The sequence below is a fragment of the Apodemus sylvaticus genome, chromosome 4 (assembly GCF_947179515.1).
Source record: "Apodemus sylvaticus chromosome 4, mApoSyl1.1, whole genome shotgun sequence".
Lineage (NCBI taxonomy): Eukaryota > Metazoa > Chordata > Mammalia > Rodentia > Muridae > Apodemus > Apodemus sylvaticus.
The window spans coordinates 18185066-18209582 of NC_067475.1; the positions used below are offsets into that span (position 1 = coordinate 18185066).

General features: G+C 43.3%; 1 protein-coding gene across 4 annotated transcripts in view; it reads right to left on the reverse strand.

Moving 5' to 3' along the window:
* Kyat3 (kynurenine aminotransferase 3) overlaps nt 1-24517 on the reverse strand; it is a 42436-nt gene that overhangs the window by 11250 nt on the left and 6669 nt on the right. For 3 of the 4 annotated variants that reach the window (XM_052179054.1, XM_052179051.1, XM_052179055.1), the window contains 8 exons: nt 14066-14124; nt 13017-13161; nt 10369-10518; nt 8468-8554; nt 7943-8068; nt 7732-7852; nt 4069-4169; nt 2596-2685 (listed from right to left, as the gene is read on the reverse strand). In XM_052179054.1, the coding sequence (XP_052035014.1) occupies nt 2596-2685; nt 4069-4169; nt 7732-7852; nt 7943-8068; nt 8468-8554; nt 10369-10518; nt 13017-13161; nt 14066-14121 (876 nt within the window). In that variant the 5' untranslated portion in view covers nt 14122-14124. The remainder of the gene's footprint in view (nt 1-2595; nt 2686-4068; nt 4170-7731; nt 7853-7942; nt 8069-8467; nt 8555-10368; nt 10519-13016; nt 13162-14065; nt 14125-24517) is intronic. The other variant, XM_052179052.1, reaches the window with a different exon arrangement.

The following is a 24517-nucleotide window of genomic DNA, read 5'->3' on the forward strand; positions in this document are numbered from 1 at the left end:
ACTCCATTTGGAGAATTCTTAGACTCCAAGGAATAGGCATTACTCCCAATGTCTTTGGCTTGTAGAGTGATTAGGTCCAGGAGACTTGGCCCCAGGAATGTTACCAGAACCATTCCATCATGGGAAAACAGAACAGAAGAGAGACACCCGTGAGGTAGCAGGTCCCTTTCTCACATGGCTTCTGGCATGGTCAGGATCTGAGTCGTTCTAGTGTTTCCAATTATGAGAAATAAATTCCTTTTCTATCTTTTTGTCTTTCTTTCTTTTAAGATTAATTAATTAATTAACTTATGTGTATGAGTATGCTATCTGCATGTACACTTGCATGCCAGAAGAGGGTATCATGGAGTTGCAGGGAATCGAACTCAGGACCTCTAGAAGAGTAACTAGTGCTCTTAACCACTGAGCCATCACTCCAGCCCCTAAATTCCTTTTCTGTATTAGCTATTCAGTCTCTAGTACTTTGTTACAACTTTCACAGACTAAGTCAGTAAGACTCAGGCATGTGACTGAGAAACATGGCAGGTCAGGGTGATAAAATCAAGTCACAGTCAGAGCAGACATAAAGCACACAGATCTGCCAAGCAGAGGGTGAGACTCTTGGCCGGTCAAGTGAGCCGGATTGCTTCCGGCATTGGGGATAGAATGGTTAACAACAGTGCTGGCTTTCATAATTAGTGCAGACTGAAGGGTGGGTGAGGAGGTGAGGTAGAAAGGCCAGGAAAGAAAATCTGTAGCAAAAGACAGAGCATAACAAGGTGTGTGTGGGGGGGCGGGGGGTCAAGATCACACAAAAGTCTTTGTGGCAGGAGAATTTAGCAACGAGACAGAATTCTTTAACACTAGGAAATCAGCATCCAGTTTCCAAACACAGCTGTCTGAGGGCATTTCTCTGCAATGCAGAATAAGATGCTTCAGGAAATGCTATAGAAGTTCAGCTGTACCTTTGAGTGATTTGTTCCTTTACTCTAGAAGTGAAAGGCCCTGGAAAACCCAAGGAACCTAGACACAAACATTTGTGCCAAGTGTACCCGGGCTCCCTCTTCTCCTCAAGCTTGTTTGCGCTGCCCAGTGGAGGGCACCACTGACTTAATCTTCCAACTACGTCCAGGGTCCCATCAGTTCTGCCGTCCTCAGCTCCGTTCAGTCCTCTGCTATGTCTCTCCAGTAACTCCTCTCCTACCTTCTCCCTCCAGAAAACCCAGACTCCTGTCAATAACATACATTCAAAACTGCCAAGGCTTCCCACGTCTCAATTGGTTGCATTACGATTGTCTCTGTCACAGGGCTCTTCTCTTAGGTTAACCAGCGCTCAGATGGCGTCTTCTCCTTGGAGCTAGTCCAATATGACATCATGTCCTCTCCAACCTGGGTCCTTACGTCTCCCTTCCTTCCATCTTTTCTTTGCATCTATCAAGTCTAACATAATATTGTTTAAAAGTATCTCTATTATTATGTCTCCTGACTCGGTATTAAGCTATGTGAGTGCAGTGGTTTTTTCTCGGTAAAATCTCGAATCTCCAGTCAATCTTAGTTGAAATGAGTGAATGTCTTTATTTTGAGGTGATAAAATGAAATTAAAATATAATAAAGCAAACCTTCAGAAATACTCTTTATCATAGGAGAATCACTAAAAATAATGGAAATTTTTCCTATTGGGTAGACAGACAGCTTGGATGAGAAACATTCAATCAGGTTTAATGTAGCCAATGCATTTACTCCCTTGTGCTTTTGCTCCCTTCTAGAAGTAGAATACTGGCTTAGTTTATTTGGGGTATTCAGAGAAGGATGATAAATAGATCTGTTTCTAGAAATGTATGCAAAAATAGCAACAGTCTAACAAAGCCATACATTAAGGACCAGAAATAGTGTTACTGGCCTGTGTTCCCACAGAAGAAATAGTGGTACTGGCCTGTGCTCCCACAGCCTGGGAGGTTGAGGCAGGGCATTGTCTTAGAGAAAAAGATTAACCCGGTGGAAAGGGTCTGCTGTCAACTGTCAGCCAGTTCTACCTACACAGGCAGCAACTAGCTGGTTTCTTCTGGATCATCTAAGGAGGTGTCCTACTTCTCTTCCACAAAATACAGTATAAATTAGAATACATATATATTGCCATGCATTTTGCTTTTCTAATAATTTCACAATATATTCTGGAAATCTTCCTGAAGAGTTATATTGTTTAATCTGTCTGCTTTCCACGGGGCCTTGGTTTGTTGTCCAATCCTGCTTTAAAGTCTCTCTCTCTCTGTGTGGCTCAGACTAGCCTTGAACTCATGATCTTCCTGACTGAAGCCTCAGGAGCTAAGATGACAGACCTGCATCACCACACCCAGGGACTTTCTCATTTCTTTGAAATAGCAATTGCAGTACAAAGAACATCAGTGCATCAGAGTTGTCTGTCTCTTAAAATACACTATCCTGTGTGGTAAGAGGAACTTTTAAAATGTGATATAAGTTATGCAGTTTGAAATTAGGATGTATCCAAAGGCTACGTGTCTGCTCCAAAATTCCCAAAGTGTATTATTAGAAGGGCTCGCTCATGAAGAGGCCATCTGATCTGCGCTCGCGCACGAGTGCATAAAGGCTAGCACTTACCTGTAAAGGTGTTGCACAAGTGTATAAACTGTTTTGCTGAACAGTCTGTAAATGTTTTATCAGGTGACCAGGGCCAATGCTCCAGCCCAGCTGGGAAGGGAAGACACAAAACCAGATTTCAAATCATCTAACAGTATATATCATATCTAAGAGAGCCATTAGTGTAAATGACAAATACAGGCAATTCAGAAATGTCCCTAGGAGGAAAGTGGGGTAGTAGTTGTTGTTTTAAAGTTCGCAGCTCTGCCCTCGTCCCTCAGCCTGCCTTCTGAAGGTAAACAGAAGCTAGGATCACTGTGAGTCCCTCCCCTTGCTGATCTGCCACGTCTGATACTCAGGAAGAATAAAAGCAGCAGTCACACTGGCATGAAGTCTGGGCACAAGTGTCTCTGCATGGCAGCTCAGACGACTCCTCCACAAGTAAGGCACATGGATCTTAAGCTCTCCTGGCCTCCGGAGAGCTGTGTCTCAGGCCCAGCTAGTATCAATAAGACTGAATGAGAACTGAATGTTATCTGGGGATTATTTGTTGTTTCATGAGATGGTATCTCCTGTAGCCCAGGCTAGTCTTGAACTCACAAAATAGCTGGAGATGACCCTGGGTTCCTGATTTTCTTGCCTCCACTCCCAAGGGCTCAGGATTATGGCTTTGGCCACCACACCTGGATGAAGGTAACAGTTCAGTGGTTGGTGCATGGGGCTGAAGGTGGGTTCCCTGCCCTGGTTTCCGTTTATTAGCAGTGTGATCTCAGACAAGACAGTAAAGATTCCTATGACTTAGTTTTATAATCTGCAAAATAGGGATAATAACCACGCCCACTTTATACTGTGCTCAGAAGAATGAACAAAAGTAGCATGCATAAAACCACCCAATGTTTGGGCCACAGTTAGAATCATAGTATATTAGTCAGTCTTATTTTATTCCTTTCATATGTAAATATTCTTTGTAAAGAAAATGTATCATTAGTTGGCCACTCATAAGAATAAAAATTGCTTGATTTTTCTTTCTTTTAAGAAATTACTTCTTTCTCAGAAAGGATGAAACGTGGGGGGTGGGGATGGGTGCTAGGGTTCAGAGGGTAAAAACTTGCTTGCTACCAAGCAAGCAAGGACCCAAGTTCAATCTCATAGATCCACACTTTGGAAGGAAAGAATTGACTTCTATACACTGCCCTGTGACCCCATGGCACACATTCCCCTGCTCCCAAATAAATACATATAATTAAAACTTAAAGGTTGAAGCTCAACACAGGAGTTTATCAAACCAGTAAATACAGAAAGGATCATTAACTATAAAACCCCATGTACATGATGTATGCATTTACAATGCAAAATGTGCTACAGAAATTCAAGCGTTGGCCTGTTTTTAAGCACCTGATTTTTCTGCAGGGTATTGGGGCTGAAGCCAAGGCTGACACCTGCAAACTATGTGCTCGACCATTGAGCCCCAGCCCAGGTGCCCCTCTCTCTCACCTTCCAGGCGCCCCTCTCTCTCACCTTCCAGCCGGTCACACTGAAGGTCTTGCCAGCACTTCCTATTGTTACTGTTCTCTCCCACATCCCTGGAAGAGTGGCTTAAAAGAAAAGAAAACTAAGTAAGTGGCTATATATCTCCTCTCCAATTAGGTTTTATCAAATATAATCTAAAAACACAAGGCAGATAACATGAACTCAAACATAAAAACAGATATATTACATAGTATTCTTAGAGGAGTTATTTCAGTATTTTTTTTGATAATTCAAATTTAAGCTCATATTTAGCGAAAACTGTTGTAGTGCATTTCAGTGTTGGACCAATATGCAGACATGCACAGTTTCATCACTTTATCTATGTCTGTCCGTTGGTCCGTCGATCCATCCATCCATCCACCTATGTTTCTATTTTATCTTGTGGGGTTACCTGTGCCCCTGCACAGGATGTGTGGACATCAGATAGTCAGCTTTTGGGAACGTGTTCTCTCTTGTTTCTACCAGGTGGCCCCGGGGATTAGACTGAGGTCACCTCAGGGCTAGCCACAAATGCCTTTAGGTGCAGAACCATCAGGTCTACTCAGATTTAGCAGTTTTACAAGGCAAAGCCATTTCTGAGGTAGCATCGAGACCAGTAGGACAGCTTAGGTGTCAGCTGTCACGGAAGCTGGGGCAGGCACTCAGTGTCTGGCGCTAGTCATGACTGCAACACTAAGCAGATAATTTTCCTGGACAGTACTGGGGATCGAACCTGGAACCTCTCATGTGCTAGGCATGTGCTCTACCACCAAGCACTCCTTTCTAGGTCTGTTTCTCCCCACGCCTGAGAACAATCGTTCCTGATGTGTAACCTCACTGGAAGCGTTTAAGGAAGTTGAACCTACAGATGCCAGGTTATCTATGTTTGCTTTGCCTACAATTTACCTAAATTTACCATTTAAGGTATGCAGTCTACTGTACAAACATCACTGCCTTTAATTTTGGCACTTTTTTTTTCAACCAGAGTCAAGGAGCCTCTTGACTGATACCTTCCAAAGTCTCACTTCACAGTTGCCCATCCAATTCCTGTTAGTAGCTACCAGAGAGCAGAGGAAACAAACAAGGCAGGAGCACGGGAATTAGGCACCAAGGTGGCAGCGGTGGCAGTGTGCTGAGGTGGGGGCAGATAGGAAGCCTTAGGCAATGGTGACAGCCAGGGAGCCAGGGTTGGGTTGGCTTGGCTATGATTTGGAACACCACATCAGCTTAGGCACGCAGAGGGGGAGGGCAGGCAGAGAGGGGGAGGGCAGGCATTCTGGCTATGGTAAGAAGGGTAATCACAGTATTTTTTTAAAAAATGAGCTAAGTCATTTAATGAATATTTTAACCATATTAGCCTGCATGGCATGAAAGGAAAAGAAATGTAAATATTAGTGATTTAGAATATTAATGAAGTTTGGGTTAGAGAGGAAGGTTCTTTGTGATGGCTAAAATATCTGTTTTGCTACTGGAAGATATCTGAGCCAAGAACATCTCATCCTATAAGAGTAAATTCTACTACCATTTTCTTCCTCCCCCTCTACCTCTTATCGTGATAGTATCTCACTGTGGGGTTTGGGCTAGCCTGCAACTGGTTATGTACACTAGGCTGGTCTTGAACTCACAGAGCTCTACCTGTCTTTGCCTTCTGAGTGCTAGGATTAAAGGTGTGCGTCTCCACACCTAGCTCACTACCACTTTCTTTTCATTTTTAGTTTTTTAGTTTTATTTTTTATACGTATGAAAGCAGGAGGCATTGGCTGCACACCCATGCTTCAGGGTAAACAAACTGCATTTTCTAAAAAAATTACACAGAAAATTCAAATTATTTTTGCATTACTTTAATTTTATAAGCCATTGCAACAATGAAAGCAAGTCTGAGTTAAGAATATGTCTTAAGATGACTTGGTAGGTAACAGTACTTGCTGGGAGAGCCTGACTACCTGAGTTATGTCTCTGTATCTCAGAAGGGTGATAGAAGGGTGGAAGGAGAGACCAGACTCCAGAGTTGTCTGTGACGCCAACACAATATGAAGTTTTAAGAAGTCCTGTATATCTTTATCAAATAACATCAGTTCTACTGTCCTCTGTGTGGAAATGGCACACTCCTGTTGGTCGGTCAGCACGGCGGTCCCTTGGGTGGAACTCTGGTCCTCAGACTTGTCAACAAGCACCCTCCCTGTTGAACTATCTTGCTGATCCACAGCACTTGATTTTTAAAGGCTGGTTGAATTTCAAACTGGGAAATAATTCAAATGACCAAAGACAGGTCATCAACAGGATGAACCACGGTGGGTTCTGACACAATATGGACACATAATAACACTCAGCTGTGCAATGAACATCTTGAACTACAAATTCTCTGTTTATATACTTGCACTGACAAACATCAGTCCTCTTCCGTGGATATAGTTGCCACCAATATTTGGATGACTGTTAAATAGTGTGTTCCTTCCTACTCTGATCCTGGTTATTAAGCCTGCAATTCCACTTCTCTCCAGATGGGGCCGCCCCAGGGTGCTAGAGACACTTGGCTAAAGCTTACAACACAAACTGTGTCTGGGTAAGTCATGGTGCTGCTTGGTAACCCAGGCTGGATGGAGAAGCATTCTTGGGTGTTTCCTTCTCACATCAGCTGCTGATATCAAGCTCTGTAGTTTATGCCTCTCTCTACCCAGGCTAGTCTTGAACTTGAGACCCTCCTGCTTCTGACTTAGGAGTGGTATGCTTACAGGTGTGTGTCACCATGCTTGTCTGGAGTTTCCATTTCTTAACAGTCGATATGCATCACCTAAACTGGCAGACACATTTTGCTTCTGACCATCACCCAAAACTGACTTTTACTTTTTTTTTTTTCAGTCACAGAACCAATTCCTTTGCCTGTAGTTCCCCAAGTATAATTACTGTCACTCTGAGGACAAGGTAATATACAGAAGTTTGAAAAGACACCTTGGATTTTCTTCTGCATGATTTTTGTAAGCCTCTGGCAGTAGCTGCCACTTATCTGATTTTGAAAATTACATATCACTTAACAAGAGGATCTAGTAAATGAATATTAATTACCGAGTCAAAAAAAAAAAACCCTCAAATGCATTTGCTGTGACAGCTTTGTTATAGAGCTAGGAATATAACTTGGATTTAAAACTATTATGTTATGCATATGGTGTTTTGCCTGACTTTGTGTCTGTGCACCAAAGTGTTACAGTTGAGAGCTTGGTCCACCCCAGATAATACTGTGGGATTTGGGAGAGATAGCCCAGTAGCAATTGCAAAATCACACTGAGTACAGAATAGGAACAGCTTGCCATTCTACAATTCCTTGCTGTTGTTTAGAAACTCCTTCAGCACAAACAATCATGAACCTCATCATTAAAAGTCCTGTGCCAGGCAGGGTCTACACACCGAGGAACAGCAGGATTCTTGTTAAGGCGCCAAAGACAGGCAAAAGACCTACTCTGCTGGTGCCCCTGCTTTGTAATGTGATCCCAAGTCCTTTCCCTCACTTGAATATTTGTCCCTCAAGCTGAACCTTAATCCCTCAAGCATGATCCACCTAAATACAGAGACCCATCACAGGATCCTTTCCAATCAGTTGTTCAGCACGTGACCAAACACATCCAGACCAGAGGCTCTTGTCATCATCAGTACCTATCTTTATGTGCTTGTGTCCGGTATAGACAAGCCATTCATAGACCTCATCGCTGATGCACAGAGTGTCGTGCTTGATGCAGAGGTCGGCGATGACTTGCAGCTCCTCTCTGGTATACACCTACACACGTTAAAGGAAAGGGCACAGCAATTACTCTACACACGAGAGAACAGCGGCTCCCAGCCTGTGCAAGCAGAGAGGCCCGCTCACCTTGCCGATGGGGTTGTGCGGAGTATTTAATATAATGGCTTTCGTTTTGGAACTGAATTTACTTTCCAGTTCCTGAGGGTCGAATGTCCAGTCAGAACTGGTCCACTTCATCCTGTCAGTACGCCTCTAGGTATGAAGAATAAGATGTGATTCATGCTTCCTGTCTTACAGACAACCCAGTAAAGGAAAAAGACTTAAGACAGACCTGACAAAGGTAACCAAATAAATGATTTACAAAGAACACACACACACACACAAATAATTAGGCTCTAATTCAACCTCTAGAACCCTGAGGACCCAGACCTTATGTCCACACTGGCTAAAGGAAACAGTGAACTCCCGTTGCTCTTTCCCACAAGCCAGCTGTAACTATGGTCAACGGGAGACACAAAGACTGATGAAAGAGTCTATGAGTCACCTTAGTTACTGTAGTCGTTATTTTCAAAAGACTTAGATACGTCTTCAGTGACAAAGTAATTGGTATTTTACAGCATTCTTGAAGCCCATAGATGACAGGGGACTTACAGATCTCAGGGGAATAAACACAGGCACTGCTCCCGCCATCCTCACCATGGGCTCATAACAGTCGTAAAAGGGCACCATAATTATCACCTGAGATAAAAGCAAATAACACAGCATATCAGCCAGCAATTCTCATGAATTTTAGCGAGGCACTGTGCAAGTGACAGAATACCGGAATACAGCAACGGAAAGACAGGTCTGGTCTTTGTGGAGCTAATGCCTTAGTGCAGAGGACCCCAGATATAAAGGCACCCAGGGAGTCAAAGCTGGAGTTCTTGGTCTTTCAGAAAACCTACAGATGGACTTACAGTGAGGACATTCCAAACTGTCATATATTACAGGTGCCCACCCACACACAGATTTATCTGGGGCCTAGACTGCTCATCATGCTCTCAAACAGATGTTATAACCCAAACCAGTAAGGACTTTTTTCTTTCTTTCTTTTTTTTTTTTGTTTTGTATTTCAAGTTACAAACTACAAGGTAGGATATCCTTGATATATCAGACAGTGATAGAAGCCAGATTTTGGAATGACTCTGCAATACTTTCTAGAATGGAGTGCTAACTTTAAAAGTGTCTTGGGAGTAGTCATGTGGATGGGGGGAGGGACAAGGTGGATGTTGTTGTTCTTGTGTGATGCCCACAGCATACCCCCGAGGTGTGTGGTATCTGGCACCTGTCTCTGTCCTAGTCTTTAGATCAGACTGCTTGACTCTCAAACTCTCCTCCAACTGCCCTTGCTGCAGGTTCAGGTTGAGCAGCTGTTCTGATCTGCTGCCTGCGGACCTGAACTAGGACCTTTTTCTGTCTTTACCTTTATTTCTCTGTGGTGGTTTGAGTGAGAATAGCCTCACAGTCTCCTACGTTCAAATGATTGGTCTCCAGTTTGCAGAACTGTTTGGGAAGGATGAGGAGGTGTGGCCTTGTTGGAGGAGGTGTGTCGGTGGGGTTTCAAAAGTCCACACCATTCCACTTGGCTTTCTGTGTCTATACACTTTTTGAATACACTTATTTGCTGTGCATATGCTTCTTATGTTCATTGTGGTGCACATATGGGATTCCGAAGACAACTTGTTAGCCAGCGTCAACTCTAATTCCAGCACATGGGTTTTAGAGATCAGACTCAGGTTGTCCAGCTTTGCAGAAAATGGTTTTACCCAGTAAGCCACCTCGCCAGCTCATGCTTATTTATCTTTTAAAAACTTAGCTCGATTTCATGAAAATGAAGTACAAGTCTAATTTTCACTCATGCTAATGTCTACCTGAGGGGTCACTGAATTTTAGAATTATTTTCTTACCTTTGCACATAGAAATAACAGTGTTACATTTATGTCTGTAGTTCTTTATTTTTAGATAGTCAGTTGCATAAATTCATATGGTTGCTACCCCTAGATAAAAGAATATACACATTTCACAAATACACACAGATTAATGCTTCTATTGAGCCTGTGTGTGGGGGAATAGGGGCTGCATGCCAGCCACAAATAAAGTTAGTGTTCACCCTGGGCAAGAGAATGACCTGTCTCGAAAACAACCACAAGCAAACTAACAACTAGCTAACTAAGATCACCACCAAGTGGACAAATCTCACAGACATAATTATAAATGAAATGGATAAAGAAGCTTGAGAGCCTGAAAGGCGTGAGTCCGACTTCTCTGAGGTGCAGAATGCAGAACAGCGGTTAACTCTGGGCGAGCACACCCTCAGGAAGGAATCCACCAGGTGCGGCTCCTTACGTGTGCTATGGTTATGTGGCGCTTTAACCCACTCTACATTTAAGGCTTGCTAGCTTTACTGCAGCTTTATCACATGACTTCATGTGATGGATTTACATGGATTGAATGATTGAAACGTTCCCAACATGCGACAGAAGCACAGGGGATGACAATGCTCACACACTTACTTCATCGCCTGGATCCACCAGTCCTTGGATGGAGTTGTAGAGAGAGCCATATCCCCCCACTGTCACAAGGATTTCTTCGTTTGGATCAATTGGATGTTGATAAATCTTTCCATACAAGCAGGATAGAGCTTTCACAAGTGCCGGATGGCCCTGTTGTATGAAAGATTAGGACAAAATGAAAACCCACCTTGAAATTCACTATGAAAACTACTTGTTTGATGTAAAACTACTTTTAAATTTGGGTTTAATACCTAGTATTATCCTTAAGTGTGTATTTTTTTAAGAAAAGATTTTCATTTTACATGTATGGGTGTTTCGCCTACGTGTGTATGTGCACCGAGTGAGTGTAGTTAGTAGAGGCCAGATGAGGGTGTTGATTCCCTGGACCTGACATCACATTACAGGCAGGTGTTAGCCACCCTGTAGGTGCTGGGAATTGAACCCAGGTCAAGAGCATCAAGTGCTCTTAATCACCAAGTGGCTCCAGCCTAATCTGCAAAGTGGCAATAAACTTCAAAAGCTTTTGCATTTTGAGGGCTTCTCTATGAATGGCTATGAAAAGTTGCAGCTGATGAAGAGTGTTTACAAAAGAGAAGGTTTGGGAACACAGGATTTGCCCTGGGTTCAACCCATATTCTGAAATAAGCCATTCATACTTTAGCTAATATGTAATAATTGCATATACACAAGGGGTGGTGATACATCACCACAAGACCACAGTTTATAGATAAAATCAGTAATTAGCATTTTCCTTTAGCCCCTCTGGGAAGCTTCAAGCTTCTCTCTTCTATTGTAGTCTCCAAATATACAACAGGTTATGGTGAATTATAATTCCTCTTTGTGATGCAGAAGATGAGGATTTTCCCTAACATCTGGCTGGGTCTCTGTATCTGTTATTAATCTCCCTCCCTGTCTCTCTTCCCAGTTGTTATTCCAAGCCTCTAGCAATTACTCTTCAACTCTCATCTACCATTCCATCTACATTTTACAGCTTTAACGTATGAGACAAAACATTCAGCATTTGTCCCTCGGTGTCTTCCTCAGTATTCCAGTTAACACGATGTTTGCCACTTCCGTCCACTGTGCTGTGGATGTCTGGTTTTCATCCTATCCATGGCAGAATAGGCTCCCACAGAAGGTGCCATATTTTCTCCCGCTCTTCTGTTGAGGGTCAGACACCTAGACGCATTCAGTATCTTAGCTACAGTGACCAGCACTTCAGTAAACAAGGGTGACGGTGTCTATGACATGATGACTTCATTCCCTTTGGATACAAATCCACACATTTCTATGTGTGCTGCTCCTTTATTTTTTTTTTGACATTTATTTATTGTGTGTTTTGGGAGATTGGTATGGAGATTGTGTACACTGTACACATTGTAGAGATGAACACATTGCACATCTCTAATGGAGCTTAGAGAACTACTGGAGAACTCATGGATCAAACTCAGGTTTTCAGCTCTGACACCTGCCTTCCCCCACTGACCTAGTTTGCTGGTCCTGCTTGTACTTCCTTTTGTGACATGTGCACAATAATATCAAGAGTAAAGAAAAGATTTCCCCCCTCTGTTTTCTTTGTCATGCTTTGCTTTTTAAATAATGACCATCTGGACTGGGATGAGGTGATTTCTTGTGGCTTTATTTACATTTCCCTGATGATTAGTAATGATAAGCACATTTTTTTCTATGGTTACCTGTGCTTTGGGAGCCTTATTAAAAAAAAAATATATCGTATCCCAATATCTTGATCTTTCCCCTTATATTTTCTTCTACAACTGCCATAGTGTGGGGTCTGAAATGGGGGCTTATAGAGACGTCAGTTAGTGAGTGTGATAGCTACTTGCTTGTCAATTTGACACAAACTCGAGTCATTTGGGAGGGGGAACCTCAAGTAAGAAAATGCCAGTTCCCAGACTGGCTTATCGCAAGCCCTCGTGGTGTTTTTTTGTGATTGATGATTGATGTACAAGGGCCCAGCTCACTGTGGGCAGTGCCATCCCTGGGATGTTGGTTCTGGGTGTTATAAGAAAGCGGCTGGGCAAGCCATGAGGAGCAAGCCAGTAAGCAGTCAGTAACACAGTGAGACCATGAAACCCCCGTGACAGTCCTGCTGTTTCCCCTGCACAGCAATGCTCTCCCATCCCCATAGCAATGCTCTGTGTGGACCGCTTGGACTTTGAACTATGGTTCAAAGTTCATCTTAATCTAAGAAATGTCTGGATACCTGGGCATTTCAGCACAGAAGACAGATAGGGTTAGAGAGGCTAGAAGAAGCAAGCATGTAGTTAGAGACAGGGTTCTTTACGAAGCCAATGCTAAGGCTACATGAGTGTTAATGAGATAGCAAAGATGCTTTGAGAGAATATTTTCCCTTCCCGTGATGTCCTGAGATCTCATTTTAGAACAGTAGTCAATGAACATCCAAAATGGGACTGTGAAATTCCTGGAAATTAGAGAAGGCTCATCCTAAGAGGTAAGGGCTAGGGGCTCCTGAGTTTCCAGGTTAAGACAGTTGATCCTAGAAAGTCAATTTCCTTTAAGGAAGGGGGGGTGTTTACACACACACACACATACACACACACACACACACACACACACACACCAGCATGATGTATCAGTGTATCCCCACATGGCCCTAATAGACTCACAAAGCCCCTTGTGTATTGATTCAGGTTATCAACAAATGCAGCCTTTGATAATTCTTCTTTTACATATGAAGGAGGGGATATATCTGGAAAGCCTTGTCCAAGATTCACAACAGAAGGATCTGCAGCCAACTTAGTAAATTCAACCCTAATTCAAAACAAAACAAAACAAAAACAAAATAAAACAACCACAAAGACCAGGAAGTACTATAATTCATATGTTCTCATCATAGAACCCAAACCCAATGAGTTCTTAACAAAAATATTACTACCCACAAGGGGAATTTATCTAGCAAATGGTGATTGAACTGATAATCTCAACTTCCTTAGATAAGTCAATTCAGGGACATTCATATTTCAGGGACATAAAACACACATATACATACCAATATATGGTTATATGTATGTATATGCAATCATATATACATATATTTATGGAGGGAGCTGTTATTAGTTTATCTTGTTTTTGCTTTTTTGAGCCAGGGTTTCATTGTATAACGGCTCTGGCTGTCCTAGAACTTGGCTTTGCAGACCAGGCTAGTCTTGAAGTCATAGACATCTGCATAACTTTGCCGTCTTAGAGCTGGAATTAAAGGCATGTGTCACCATGCCTTGTTTAATTTTTCATGTCAACTGCTAAAAGGAGAACTAATAAGAGAAACTATAATCCCGGTAAATGCCCATAATCCCAACACTGGGGAGTCTGAGGCAAGAGGATCAAGAGTTTGAGGCCAACCTGGGCTACATGCATAGCAAGGTCTTACTTCAAGAAAAAAAAAAAAACAAAGAAAAGGAAATGGTTTGTTGTAAATTTCACAAAAGCATCAGCCAAACTTAGTTTTAGATTTTTCGCTACCGTATATTCAGTGCTAGCCCAGAGGGTAGCACATTCGCCAAATGAGTGAAGCAGCATATGGGTGGGTGGCTAGCTTCCTCTGTTTAATTGTAATGGTGAATTTTTAATGGTTTCTTTACTGAACTGCAGGTGAAGTTAAGAATCCAACTTAAGACCCCACAAGAAAGCTTTACCACACACCCTCTAAGACACTTACCACACATTCTGATCTAGGCCTTCGATTCGTTTGGCGTTTTTGAATCTCGAAGCCATTTTCTGAAAGATATATTGAAAATTTCTTTTAATTATTGGGTCAAAACTCAAAGAGGTCAGTAAACAATGGATTGCTCTCCCTTTTCCCTGTTTCGCTGTAAACACTAGCACGAGATGAAGTTTTAGAACCCCAGGCGGCGTCCAACCCATCTCTACTGCCCCTCAGAATCATTTCCCTTGTGGATCTCACATCTTTACAGTCTCGGCCAAGGACGAGGCCATCCCAGCACGAATTGCTAACCAAGCTAAAGGCATGAAACACACTCGAGAGCTCAGTAATGACATCAAAGGAAAAAGTTTCAAGAGAAACTTGAGCCCTGCTACGAAGCTTGCGGAAAGTATTATGCATCTAGAATTCTGTACGGACGTCCCTCCTATGGCCTACAGGAACAGCTCAATAAATGGTTTTAAAATCCTAAATTGTTTAAATGGTTTAAACAATGGGTTTAAAATAAATGATTTAAAATAATGGGTTACAGATAATGCTAGGTGACATTAGGAAGCAATGCGTATGTGCCTGGCAGTGTTCTGTGTGCTTTACATAATTATTTTTGTTAACATTCATAACAGCCCTATGTAACATTATGAATTCCACTTATTGAAATAACAAAGTGGGGGTACCATGAAGATGGAGATGGAAAACACGTTTCACATCTGGTAAGTTCATAAAGCCATCTGAATTCAGCCCCTGATCTGTCTCTATGGCACATACTTACATATCTTCTACAGTCTTTCACATACAAAGGCTTTCTAAAAACACGGTTGGAAGCTTCTGCTGAAAACAGTTGTCATCCCTACCAGGTCTACTGTCTTAGTCTGGATTTTTATTTTTTGTATAAAACATCATGAAGCAAGTTGGTGAGGAAAGGAAAGTGTAAACTTCCTTACACTTCCACACGCTGTTCATCACCAAAGGAAGTCAGGACTGGAACTCTGGAAGGTCAGGAAGCAGGAGCTGATGCAGAGGCCACGGAGGGATGTTACTTACCAGCTTGGTATCTCTATCTTGTTCAGCTTGTTTTTTTATAGAATCCAGGACTGCCAGCCCAGGGAAGGCACCACCCACAAGGGGCCCTCCCACCCTTGATCACTAATTGAGAAAATGCCCCACAGCTGGATCTCATGGAGGCATTTCTTCAACTGAAACTCTTTTCTCTGTGTTAACTCCAGCCTGTGTCAAGGTGACACACAAAACCAGCAGTACATCTACTTACACCAGCAAGCAAGCTAAGCCCGTAGTAGGAAAATGCTGGAAGTTATAGTTATCATACCATACATAACATTTCAGTTCTTTCCATTCAAAAGCTGCATTTTGACGCTCTCTCAGAAATACTGAATTAACTTTAAGTTCACTGTTTTAGCGGGCTGGTGGAAATAAGAAAAGCGATGGATAGCATTTTTGCAAGGAATTTTATAATAGAATATTAAAGCAATTTTAATTCAATCTGGGAAAAAGATAATGATAATGGCTATTAAATAAATCATTGTTCCCGTTCTATTTCCAATAACAATACCAAAGAAATAGCTTTCTCAGCCTCCTATTGGTAATCTTGGAAACTCCACTGAAGGAAATCACAAGCAAATCCTCTGGAGGCCAACAAGCTTCAGGAACGGCATTTTGATGAGGTCCCACCTGAACATAATGCTACTCTAGAGAATATGATTATAAAACTCAAAAGACTCAGAAGGCCGGAGAAAGAGATTTTTATCAAAGGCCTTTCCGATTTTTCTGAAACAATGTTGAGAACATAATGATTCACCCAGCAGGTGATCAGAAATGCAAAGCAGATTCAGAAGCCAGACAGTGGCTTGGGAGGCAGAGGCAGGCGGATTTCTGAGTTTGAGGCTAGTCTAGTCTACCGCATGAGTTCCAGGACAGCCAGGGCTACACAGAGAAACCCTGTAATTAAAAAAAAAAACCCACAAACAAACAAGCAAATGAACAAAAGATGTCAGCATAGGGATGGCTCAGTGGGTAAAGCCCACTGTGGTGGAAACCTGCTGACCTGAGCTAAGATCCCAAGCTCCCATATAGAAGTTGGGCTCACACATGGCTCATAACTCTGAGACTGGGGGGCAGAGATAGCAAGATCTCAGGGGTTGCCTGAGTCCGACAGTCCACCTCAAACACTGAGCTTCGGACCAATCAAGGGAGAAACCATGCCTAAAAACAAGGTAGAGAGCTACTTAGGTAGAGAGATAGCCAGCATTGACACTGGGCCTCCAGTCTCCACATGCATTGCTCCCCAACAAACAGAAAAGAAAAAAAAAACCACTATGGAGTGCAGTCGACAACACAGCCACAAAGTACAGCTGAATTCCAAATTTATTTATTTGAGGTCAAGAGGCACATCTCTACTCACTTTTAGTCAAAGTCTGTGTCTATGTCAGCCACTTCCTGCAGCTGCCACTGCCTCTCCTCCATCTTAGTGCCTTGCTTCACCCATTCAACACTCTCAACGATGCATGTTCTTTCTTATTCTGCATGTAACCTTTCCTCGGCTAAGACCATCTTTCTACATCTGCACCCCAGCCTCACTATAGAGCAATGGTTTCAACCTTCCTAATGCCAAGACCCATTGATAATGTAACATATATATCTGAAATGCAGGATAATTGATATGTGACCCTTGTGAAAGGGTCATTTGGCCCCACAGGTTGAGAACGGCACTACAGACTTCCCCAAGAATCTTCCCTTGCCTGAATTCCGTGTTGCAAATAAGATTGTGCCAGGTAGCACTGAGTTCTGAATAGTCACAAACATAACAGCAAGCCTTTCTTTTGCCTAGAAAGCATCTATTTTCCCTTCCCTGTGGGCGAGAGTGCTTCTGTTAAGGAGGAAAGCTCTGTACTCCATGCGGTCACTGGCCCTCACCGAGCAGCCTGCCCTGCACTTGGCCAGCTCGGGTTCCATCTGCCACCTTTGATATTCAAGTTGGACTTTGTTTCCTGCCCTCCCTACATCCAGGCCCAGTACTATGTATTCCTGTTAAAGACATAGTCTTCGCCAGGATTTTGTTCCCACCTTCATTCCCTTGTATGGCCTTGGATTATGAAAATTTGTGCTCTGCTGTGTCAGTCAACTTTCTCAATAGAGTAAGAACCAATAGAAGGCGTGAGGTTTACGTCCAGGACTTGGCCGCGCAGCTGCGGGCAGGGCTGGGAAATCTGTGATGAGCAGAGGAGACATCAGGAGAAAGCCTGCACCACAGCTCGGATCTGAAGTCTCCATTCTTATTTCCTAGGAGGGCCACTCAGTTTCTTTTCTCCAAAGACATCAATAGAGCAAACCTCATCCATGTTAGAGCTGCTAATTCCACCAATTACCCTCTAGTTTCATCTAAAAACCACCGTCACAGAATACCCGCACTGGTGTTTGAACTGGTACTTGGGTACTTTGGTATCCGTTAGCCAAGTCAATAACATCAGAGGCCATGATAGAGCTCTATGCTGGGCACATGGTGAGTTTTCAACAAATATATGATGAATGAAAAAGTTCACTCACATTATAGTGTCAAGTGAAGTTAGGCACTTGTGTCAATCAGCGTGTCAAGTTAATTTATGTCAAGTTATAAATAAAAGAGCACAACATTCTCATATTCTCTCTCTCTCTCTCTCTCTCTCTCTCTCTCTCTCTCTCTGAGGATAATGGGGGAGTTGGTCCTTCCTTTTTCTGAGACAGGGCCTTGTGTTTGCTTCTGTCTATCCTTCACTAGCTTCTAAGTATCTGGTGAATTCTCCTGTCTCAGCTTCCCATCCTTCTAACCAAGGGCTGGGATGAAGCATCGTGTTCAGCTTTGTGTGGGTTTGGGTTTTGGAGTGCATGTCCTCACACTTGTATGACAAGTGCCTTAATCCCAATTTCTAGCCCCGATACAGCAACTAATAGCGTAAGATTATAAAGGTTTTCCCTTTTGCTCATATGACATATGCACAGAACCTCAACTGCTGCTTTGCTCTGTGTCACTGTCATCCTGAGACAAGGACTAGCCTCTACCAAGAACACTACCTACTTTAAGTCAAAAGGGTCTTGGAGGCTCCTGCTTGAATATTTATGCATATTGCTTCCATTTATACATTTGGTCAAAGTTATTTCATGGCTGAGCTAAGGAGCCGGGTTATGTGACTGTCCATCAGGGGGAGCAGTAAGTACTTTCAGAAACAATTAAATAAAGGCAGGATCAGACAGGCCAGTCTTATGGATTGAATCTGGTGCTCCCCAGTTACATATAGACTGAGGCCATAACTCTCTATACTCAGAGTTTGGATATAGAAATAGGATCCCTGGGGACTGGAGAGATGGCTCAGTAGCTAAGAGCACTGAGTGTCCTTCTAGAAGTTTTTATTTAATCCCAGAACCCACATGGAAGATTTTTGTCTGTATCTCCAGTTCCAGAGATCTGACACCCTCTTCTGGGCAGTATCAGTGCATGTGGTACATAGACATGCATGCATGCAAAACACTCAGATGCATAAATTTATAATAGAGATACAACTGTCTTAAAAAAAAGATCTAGGTGCATCGCATATGCTACAGTTTAGATGAGGCCATTAGGGGTGACTCACATATACTTTGATGCATGGGTTCCTCACTTAAGGGGACATCTGGGCACCCTGTGTGAACGTCATGACAGAGGCTGCAGGCATGACTCTGAATCAGGAATGCCAAAAACCCCAGGAAATCACTGAAAAGCCAGGGAACATAAGATGCTTCCTTCTTTCAGTAGGATGAACTGTCTCTGTTAAAGTGGTGTCAGTCTTTTGCCCTCCAAAGGCAGTGAAGAGAAGAAAACAAAACGAAGCAACCCCCCCCCCCCCCCCCGTTTCGTAAGCACTTGCTTTGCTCAAGCACCGGGGATGTCAGTTGACTAGTGAGAAGTAGGTAAGAAGCCACCGATCATTCAGAGAGGTTAGGTTGGAATGCTGCAGGTCCAGAGCCCAATTACGATTTTTCTCAGGTTGTTTTCAGGCCCCTTAGGAGACTCAGTGTCTGTTCTAATGTATTTGTGACTAACACACAAAACCCTTTGAACTGTATTCACTTAGTAGATCACTAGCTTTGCCAACCAAAAGGCTGTGTCATAGATTAGAAGAGAGACCTTCCAACACACACAAGCACACGCACACACACACACACACACACACACACACACACACAGGCACGCATGCACCTTGCTTTAACCTCCTAACCTAATGTCTTCACCAACGAATTTTAAAAGTGGCTTGATTTATGACTATCTTTGTTCATTACCACAAACGCTCCATCAGACTGTTACCACACTGAAACATGGAATTTGGGGGCACCTGTGCTCCTGAACCATGACAACTCATATTTGGCTCCGGAATAAGCAAGCAATCTCCCTCCTCTATGACAAACGTAGTAAGAACACCAGAGTCAGTTGCAGAGGTAGATAATGGTTGTGTAAAACTTTCTTAGAGAGCATCTAAAGGCCTGGTGTGATTTTTGAACACAGCTAAACACGTGGAGTGCGCTTTTTCATCAGTTCGATTTCAGGTGTCCAGTCTCAAGCTGTCACAAAGCTGCCATTGAAATCACCAGCTACTTAATCTTCCCTCAGCTTGAAGCGAAGGCTGCCTTTCCAGAGCTTCAACACAAGGTGGCGAGTTTATCAAAGATAAGGAGAAGAGGCAGCAAGGCTAGTACCCAAGATGAAAGGAATTACAAGCTAGGAGCCCAATACGTCGAAGTTACAGTTGTACACATTTTTAAGGGCTTAACCCACAGGATTTAATGCTTGTAGGCAGGACGAGACAGGCACAGAAAAAGCCTCACAAACAAGGGGATGAAGCCAAGGAAATAAATCCAGACAGTAGGAGTCATTAATCAAGTCTTTACACAGTGGAGCCAAGGGGACTGGAGGGCGAGTGAGGCCTAAAATAGAAAAGGCAGAGCTGTATATGGTGTATACCTCTGTATTCCTCTAGAAGAAGCCTGACTACTCCTCCTCCTCCTCCTCCTCCCACCACCACCACCACCACCACACACACACACACACACACACACACACACACACACACACGGAATTGTATATTTTTTGTTTTTTGTTTTGTTTTTGTTTTTTGAGACAGGGTTTCTCTGAATAGCCCTGACTGTCCTGGAGCTCACTCTGTAGACCAGGCTGGCCTTAAACTCAGAAATCCACCTGCCTCTGCCTCCCAAGTGCTGGGATTACAGGCGTGTGCCACCACAGCCCGGCTCCAGAATTGTATTTTTATTTTACTTATTTATATATATGTTGATGTTCCAATGCCCACAGCCACAGCACTTAGCACTTTTTCATTCCTTAGCATCAATAATACCTCTTAATGTCTCTCTTTTTGTTTAAAACACACTGGAAACCCTATACCGTCTCTCAACCTATGCTGTGGCTTCTTTTGTGAAGTACACAGTTGTTGCTCAGGACTGCCCAGGGCATTACCAAGGGTGGAGCTTTCCCCAGGACATCAGATGTCCACAACAACCCAAAGCTCTCAGATCTCTTATTCACATGAGACACAGACTCGATCTGCATGGCTTTTGGTGTAAAGGAGAATGAAAAGGTTTGTGCTACAGCTGAAAGTGCAGAGAGACTTTCCAGCTCACAGGGAAGAGACCCCGAGCCCCACGGGTTTGCTTCATCTCTGCTCCTACCTACTCCACTTTCCTTCCTGTGAGATGAAATACACCCCCAACCCCAAATTCACTATCACAGAGGGACATTAATCCCCTGGAATCACCAGGGAAATGAAAACTAAAATCAGGCGACATCATAATGAATCCATTAAGATGTCTGTGGACAGCAAGTGTTGCCAGCAGGGATGTGGGCAACTGGATACTGCTCCAGCCGCAGGGGTGGAAAGGGGTCCAGGCGGTTTGGCAAATGTTCTGGCAGTGACCTAAAAATTAAACATAATTTAAATGTAGGTAAAAATAAACCATACATCTCACTGTAAGGTGTTGACAAGAGAACGAAAAACTCATCTAATAAATCGATGTACAGGGACCCTTCACACAGTTTATTCACAAAAATCTAAACCTAGAAACAACCCAAAGCTTCTCAAAGGGGGAAAAGAAAAGGAAGCAGTGGCAAATCCATACCCTGAAGTAGTACTCCACACCAAGGAGGAAGCTGCCACCGATGTGCTACACTTAAATCATTGTATATAAAGAAAGAAAACCTATAAGCAAAAGGCTATAGGACATATTCCTATTTATATAAAATACAAAAAAATGAACTAATCCTTAACGACAAAGAACAAATCAAAGGATTGGGTTCTATCTCAGTGGAGGAGTGTTTGCTTTGAGTGTGCAGGCTCTGGGTTCAAATTACAGCACCACAAGGTAAGGCATGAACTACAGATGAACAAGGCCTGTTGTCAGGGTGATGGAGATGCTATGTGGTTGCTTGTGGCTGGTTTTTCATGATACCTCCCTCCAGCAAACGTTCATTAGGCTGGCATTCTTCACTGTAGTGTGTTGTACATAGACAGATCCGATTTGAAAGGGTTGTCAGGATGTTCTGAAACCATACTTCCTTTCTCTCTCTAGAAAGCATTCCTCAAGCAAAGATTAGCAAAATTATCTGGCAGATTTCTTCCAAGACAGGAGCTACATAGTCAGGAAACCAGGTGGATTACTTTCTTTGGCCACTAGATGGCAGCACAAATACAGACGGTTCCAGCCAGGATGGAAAAACTGAATGTTAAATTCAGCCGGACCTCTGAACTAAGATTTAAGAATAAGGCAATTACACCAGATGCAAAGGTCTGAGAATTTAACTGAAACTTCTAAGCAACACATATTCGGTTTCTCTATTTTATACATAATTATTTCTAAGCTGGATTTGGTGGCTCAGTCCTGTAATCCTACAGTGCTGGAGGCTGGAGATAAAGGATCATTACAAAGTTGAGGTCAGCTGGTCTATGTAGTGCCTGTCTCAAATAAGCAGAGGGGCAGGCATGGTGAGGTATACCTCTAACCCAAGAACTTGAGAGGCGAAGGCAGGAGAGAGCCAACCTGAGCTACCTAGAAAGTTTTAGGTCAGGCTCGGGTACAGGAAACCCCGTCTGAAAAACCAAACCAAACCGAACAAACCAGCCAAAAAATGAATATTTTGAATGTGATGTGTTCAACAGCTCTTGACCGAACACGTGAGTGATCCTGACTCTCTGAGAGATGGTGTGTTAGAGGAAAACCTTACACACACCTCAACAGGAAGCCAGGCACGGCCCCAGAACACCGTCATCACAGGACGGATCCTAGGAGAGCAGGGGTGTGAGCTATGCTGTACCCTCCTAAACTGACGGCAAACAGGTATCTATCAAAGTCGGTTGCTGCAGTTTTGGCTGACCACAGCCTGTGAGGACAGTGGTTTGTTTGCCTTTCCCTGCATTGCTCATTTCATACACACCTGTGCCCGTTGGCGTCTCCGAACTCATGGCAGCTGGGGACACAGCTTCTCCAGCAAGTCTGATGTCCAGTATCAAAAATCGGAGGCTGGGGGTGGGGGTGTGTGGGTTGCAGACTGGCAGGCTATGCGGTGCTACACACCCGCTACCCCAGTGCTCACTGTTAACCTCTGCGTCTCACCTAACACCCACATGACTATCAGACAACGCTCCTAAACTGAACCCGTAACCTGAGTGAACCCCAGTCTCTACCAACCCAGAAGCTAATAGTGAGATGGCACCCGAATTCCACAGGTAACCAAAAAAAAAATGGCAGGTCTGTTTCCCCTTCTTGATGACCTAACTGATGGTCATCGCTATATGGGATAAATGCATTGATCATGACTATAAAAGTTCACACACCCTGTCTCCTGATGGAACAAGCCATCCAGCGCAGCTTGAATCTATGTTCTGGGGCCAGCCACAGAATCCACTCGTATTTGACTCAAGGTAAAGCCATTTTCTTATCCCTCCTTTCTTCTTTCCCTTGGTCTCTCCAGAATCTGGAGTTGAGTCAACATTTCTGAACTCCTAGGTTCAAGTGGCTCCTTCCTGACTCAGAGCTGGGGTAGCTGGGACTACTGATGGCTTCTGTCTTCCAATTTCTAGTGACGACAGCTGCTTTATAGCAAGCAGCCCGGCTGGTACAGGACCCTCTGATGCTCTGCATGTCTCACTGCAGTTTTCCAAGCACCATACAACCTACTTTTTCATTCTCGGATGGGATTTAACTTTTTATCTGCCTGATAATTTTATGACTTATTTTCTCTGTCTCTGTCTGTCTCTCTGTCTCTGTCTCTTTCTCTCTCTCTCTCTGTGTGTGTGTGTAACTGCATGCAGATGCCTGTGGAGGTTAGGAAAGGGTGTAAGATCCCTGATGGGTGATGGGAGTTGGGAATGCTCTAACTGAATTCCCAGCCCTGTACAAGAGGAGCAAGTGTTCCTAGGCTGAACCACCTCCGTAGACTCCCACGCCCTCCACCTTGCTGTGATTTTGTGCAAAGCCTTTGATGAATGGTAGGAGTGTTTTGTGACCTGGTCACCCTTCAAATGGCAGCTGTTACAAATTAAACCTAGGGTCAACACATACTCAGTTATTTGATTGCTGCGGAGGGGGAGGTAGTGAACTGAATATCCAATAATTTTCAGGCTTGACTCTTGTTGGTGATTTTTGCCTGAGATGTAGATGAGATTCACAAACATGTTTTCTAAGAATACATAAGGATCAGCATATCTTTGTAGCTCTAATTTTTTAAAAACGATTTATTATTTATGTATGTAAATACACATGGACAGTCGTTTGTTTGATGTCTTAGACACATCAGAGAGGGCACTGGGTCCCATTGCAGATGGTTGTGAGTTACCATGTGGTTGCTGGGAATTGAACTCAGGACCGTTGGAAGAGCAGCTAGTGCTTTTAACCACTGGGCTATCTCTCCAGCTCCAGCTTTAATTTTTAAAAGTTCTATTGTTAATGATTCTTTCTAAATGTTTTAACCTCTCTTCTAGCTCACCACCTATCAGAGGTAGTGGAAAAAAGGACACAGAGGTGGGATGGGAGAACTGGACCTGTTTAGAAAGGTTCTTTGGAGCAACCCTGGTCTGTGTTGTCTGGAAATCACCAGTCGAATTACAGGTTAACAATGGCAGCTCGATCCACTCACAACTACTTCATGGATTCACCAATACTCTACTTCAATAGAGTAGGGATAGCAAACAGTAATCAGCAATGCTGATACTACCTAGCAGAGACACCCAGGCCTCAGCCTCAACAGGAGGGACCAGGGCCAAGATTAATTAATGCCTGGAGAAATTCTTGGCCATGCCTCTCTTAACAAATCAAAGATCAGCAAAGACTTGAGACCAACAAGGATTGTAGAGCTAACTCTAGAAGAAGCCTAGCTCAGCCTTTGCCATTGTCTGTCAATCCCTTTTTATATTCCCTTTA